This window comes from Cottoperca gobio, unplaced genomic scaffold (genome assembly GCF_900634415.1).
Source record: "Cottoperca gobio unplaced genomic scaffold, fCotGob3.1 fCotGob3_230arrow_ctg1, whole genome shotgun sequence".
NCBI lineage: Eukaryota > Metazoa > Chordata > Actinopteri > Perciformes > Bovichtidae > Cottoperca > Cottoperca gobio.
Window position 1 is genome coordinate 266940 of NW_021166859.1, and position 5000 is coordinate 271939.

The 5000-nt window shown below is 41.5% G+C and overlaps 1 protein-coding gene across 1 annotated transcript in view; it reads left to right on the forward strand.

Annotated features, from left to right (window-relative positions):
* LOC115004959 (beta-galactoside alpha-2,6-sialyltransferase 2-like) overlaps nt 1–5000 on the forward strand; it is a 13863-nt gene that overhangs the window by 2669 nt on the left and 6194 nt on the right. Inside the window, exons 3-5 of the mRNA XM_029426717.1 lie at nt 582–679; nt 1634–1735; nt 3775–3949. Of these exons, the coding sequence (XP_029282577.1) occupies nt 582–679; nt 1634–1735; nt 3775–3949 (375 nt within the window). The remainder of the gene's footprint in view (nt 1–581; nt 680–1633; nt 1736–3774; nt 3950–5000) is intronic.

A 5000-nucleotide genomic window follows, 5' to 3' on the forward strand; every position in this document is an offset into this window, starting at 1 on the left:
TCCTCTTTATATTTATTCTTTTATTTATTCCTCTTTATATTTATTCTTTTATTTATTCCTCTTTATATTTATTATTTTATTTATTCCTCTTTACATGTATGTATTCTTTTATTTATTCCTCTTTATATTTATTCTTTTATTTATTCCTCTTTATAATTACACATTTATTTATTATATTTGGCAGTTCTGATTGTGATGAAGAAACTATTTTATAATGTGGATTGTCCTGTGAGTTCAGGTGTAGTTAGTTTTTTATGCACCAGAGGGAGACGTTTACCTTCTGTGATGGTTTTATTTATGTTTTTTATTTCTTCATTTTTTATGACTAAAATTGTTGCATATGAGATTTTGCTAAAAGACTGATTAAATTAATAACATAATGTTATTTGATGTTATTGCCTTTGCATTCATTGAAACAAAAACATGTGCAAAGTGAATGTTTTGTGTTATAATCTTGAATTGTTTTTCTACGAGCCAATTACTTATACGGTAAATTCTAAACATTTTTCCCGTTCAGGTCTTTTGTGAAGCTGTTCCAGTGAGTAACGACATTTAAACTGTGCCTCTGCTGTTGGACTCAGATTCCCATGATGCAGTTCTTCGCTTCAACGCCGCTCCCACAAGAGGCTTCGAGAGAGACGTGGGGAACAAAACGACCTTCCGCATCATCAACTCCCAGGTTCATTCATTTATTTATTCTTTTTTTTGTTTTATTCTTTTTTAGTTAGTAATTCATTCATTTATTTCGTTTTTCATGTTTTTATTTATTACTCACTTTCATTTTATTCATTTTCTTTTTTATTTATTAATTTAATTTCTATTCTTGATTTAATTTAATTTGTTTATGTATTTCAATTTAATTTATATATTGATTATATATATACAGTATATATATTGTATATTGTATATATAAATATATATAATATATTATTTATATATGTAATGAATCTTCCCAGAGTAACCTGTGTGTTAGCTGTGTGTAAACTTTGTGTAAACTGTGTAACCTGTGTGTAAACTGTGTGTAACCTGTGTGTAACCTGTGTGTAAACTGTGTGTAACCTGTGTGTAAACTATGTGTAACCTGTGTGTAACCTGTGTGTAAACTGTGTGTAAACTGTGTAACCTGTGTGTAACCTGTGTGTAACCTGTGTGTAAACTGTGTGTAACCTGTATGTAACCTGTGTGTAAACTGTGTGTAACCTGTGTGTAAACTGTGTGTAAACTGTGTAACCTGTGTGTAACCTGTGTGTAACCTGTGTGTAACCTGTGTGTAACCTGTGTGTAACCTGTATGTAACCTGTGTGTAACCTGTGTGTAAACTGTGTGTAAACTGTATGTAACCTGTATGTAACCTGTGTGTAACCTGTGTGTAAACTGTGTGTAACCTGTGTGTAACCTGTGTGTAACCTGTATGTAACCTGTATGTAACCTGTGTGTAACCTGTGTGTAAACTGTGTGTAACCTGTGTAAACTGTGTGTAACCTGTGTGTAACCTGTATGTAACCTGTGTGTAACCTGTGTGTAACCTGTGTGTAAACTGTGTGTAACCTGTGTGTAAACTGTGTGTAACCTGTGTGTAACCTGTGTGTAACCTGTGTGTAAACTGTGTGTAAACTGTGTGTTTCTGTTTCAGATCGTGGCTCGACCCCAACACGAGTTCAGCCACAGCGCTCTGTATCAGGACGTCACGCTGCTGCTCTGGGATCCAGCTCAGTACGCCGTCAACCTCACCAAGGTAATCTATTACTTCAGTGTTTCATTAAGCCTTTGTGCCTCGCTTTAAAACAAAATGCTTATGTCCTCGTCAAAAAAACTTTAACATTCGGGCCGTTTTTATATTTTTCTTTTAGAATTTGTTGATTTCAATTTTTTTATTTCAGAATTGAAACTCTTCAAATCAGTTCAAATCAAATTTATTTGTATAGCCCAATATCACAAATGATACATTTTTTTCAGTGTTTACAGACTGGACAGGTTACGACACCCTCTGTGCTTAGACCCTCTGTCCTCAGACCCTCTGTGCTTAGACCCTCTGTCCTCAGACCCTCTGTCCTTAGACCCTCTGTCCTCAGACCCTCTGTCCTCAGACACTCTGTCCTTAGACCCTCTGCTCAGACCCTCTGTCCTTAGACCCTCTGTCCTCAGACCCTCTGTCCTCAGACCCTCTGTCCTCAGACACTCTGTCCTTAGACACTCTGTCCTTAGACCCTCTGTCCTTAGACCCTCTGTCCTCAGACCCTCTGTCCTCAGACCCTCTGTCCTCAGACCCTCTGTCCTTAGACACTCTGTGACCCTGTCCTTAGACCCTCTGTCTTCAGACCCTCTGTTCTCAGACCCTCTGTCCTTAGACACTCTGTCCTTAGACCCTCTGTCCTCAGACCCTCTGTACTTAGACCCTCTGTCCTTAGACCCTCTGTCCTCAGACCCTCTGTACTTAGACACTCTGTGACCCTCTGTCCTTAGACCCTCTGTCCTCAGACACTCTGTCCTTAGACACTCTGTCCTTAGACCCTCTGTCCTTAGACCCTCTGTCCTCAGACCCTCTGTCCTTAGACACTCTGTGACCCTGTCCTTAGACCCTCTGTCCTCAGACCCTCTGTCCTCAGACCCTCTGTCCTTAGACACTCTGTCCTTAGACCCTCTGTCCTCAGACCCTCTGTACTTAGACCCTCTGTCCTTAGACCCTCTGTCCTCAGACCCTCTGTCCTTAGACCCTCTATCCTCAGACCCTATGTACTTAGACACTCTGTCCTTAAACCCTCTGTCCTCAGACCCTCTGTCCTCAGACCCTCTGTACTTAGACCCTCTGTCCTCAGACCCTCTGTACTTAGACACTCTGTGACACTCTGTCCTCAGACACTCTGTCCTTAGACCCTCTGTCCTCAGACCCTCTGTCATTAGACCCTCTTTTCTTAGACCCTCGCATCGCACAAGGAAAAACTTCCTAAAAGAAACCCCATAATTAAAGGGGGAACAATGTAAGAAACCTCAGGGAGAGCAACTGAGGAGGGATCCCTCTCCCAGGACGGACAGACGTGCAATAGATGTCGTATGTACAGGATAAACAACATAGTACAAATACAACATTTGACAGAAATTATGTTGTGTTGAAAAAGAGAAAGTTTGGATGAATCCAGGAAAATGTCAAAAAGGCTTCCCGGTGTCCAGCAGGACCAGGGCAGCAGGCGCAGCCACGATTCATGATCCTGACGTAAACTTTATCAGTGGCAACCTGCCACATGAGACACAGAAACTCTGGGGATGATGCCCCGGATGATGAGTTAGTAACATACATTTACATAAATGCATACAGATAGAGAGGGAGAAGAAGAGAGGGAGGGGAGGAGAGAGGAAGAGAAGGAAGAGAGCAGGGAGGTGTCCCCCGGCAGTCTAAGTCTATAGCAGCATAACTAGGGGCTGATCCAGGGCAAACCTGAGCCAGCCCTAACTATAAGCTTTATCAAAAAGGAAAGTCTTTAGCCTGCACTTAAATGTGGAGAGGGTGTCTGCCTCCCGAACACAAACTGGAAGCTGGTTCCACTGGAGAGGAGCTTGATGGCTGAAAGCTCTGGCTCCCATTGTACTCTTAGAGACTCTAGGAATTACAAACTCTTGAAATGTTTACATGGAAGAAAACACAAAATATGAAATGTTAGTTTTATTCTCGAGTGTGTGATATGTGGATTATTCTGAACATTTATTTTGATACAGTTTGAACCAGGAGCTGGCGTTCACTCAACGATGTTTGCACTAACACACGTGTTTTCTCTTCAGTGGTTCCAGAAGCCGGACTTCGACTTGTTCTCGGCGTACGTGGAGCGGCGCCGGCTCCGCCCCGAGCAGCCATTCTACATCCTCCACCCGGAGTTCATCTGGAGCCTCTGGGACTTGATCCAGGACAACAGCGAGGACCAGATCCAGCCCAACCCCCCCTCCTCCGGGTTCACAGGTGTTCTAATTTCAAATAAGTACAACATCTAAAATTAAGTCTTTTAAGATAATAATGAAAAGTAAAACACAACTCAACAAAAGGAAATTGCATTTTAAAAAGTATGTATATACCATAACATTTTATTCCTTTATTAAAGGGCGTACGAAATGATAAACATGATTCTACTGATAGTAAATGCTATTTGTGGTGTAAAATGATGTGTTATTTATGACACAATGATCGCAGTATTTAATAAATCATGATTTAGTATGTCGATCACCGATGTTTACACTGCCGCTACCGGAAGCACCCGACGCCGTGTTCTGACGTCACAAGTAGAATACAGTCCACCAGTTGAATACACAGACAGCACGGCAGACGTGGCGATGTCGGACTCTGGCTCGGATATTTCCACAGAATCGAGTGACAGTGAGTCGTCAATAGACTCGTTGCACTTTGAAGAAGAGGAGGTTATGAAGAGGATGCCGGTGTCGTGGATTTAGATCATGCGGGCGAGTTTAACGTGGTGGAAACAGAGCAGCGCGAGACAGTGTTCAAGATGGAGACACAGACGGGAGCGAACATGCGGATGATGGTGACGTGAATCTGGATTTGGCGGAGATCCTGTGCGACAACAGAACACAGACAGGTATATACATTTGACTATAGTTCATAGAACTTCTCAATATATAGTAAAGACATCATAATAAAACGTAACATTATCCTCGATGTAAATAGATCACAAGCTATCCTCTAGCGAGTCGATAGCTTGGTTTCCTTGAATTGTTATGAACTCGACTAGTTGTCCGCAAATTGCTCGATCGCTAAATATTCAATCACTTCTCTACTTGGACACATCGACGTCTGTAAAGCTTGATAACTTGATTCTCTCTCGAAGTTTCTGCGGTTGAGGTTCTATCGTTGTGTCTGATATGTCCTATATTACGAGCTGTATATAAAGCATTAGCTATGAGCTAACAAACAGACCGGAGGACAGCGCTGGTTTATAAAGTATAGTCTGTGTACTGACCGTCTCACCTGTAGTGCTTACGAGTCAAACACAGGCATA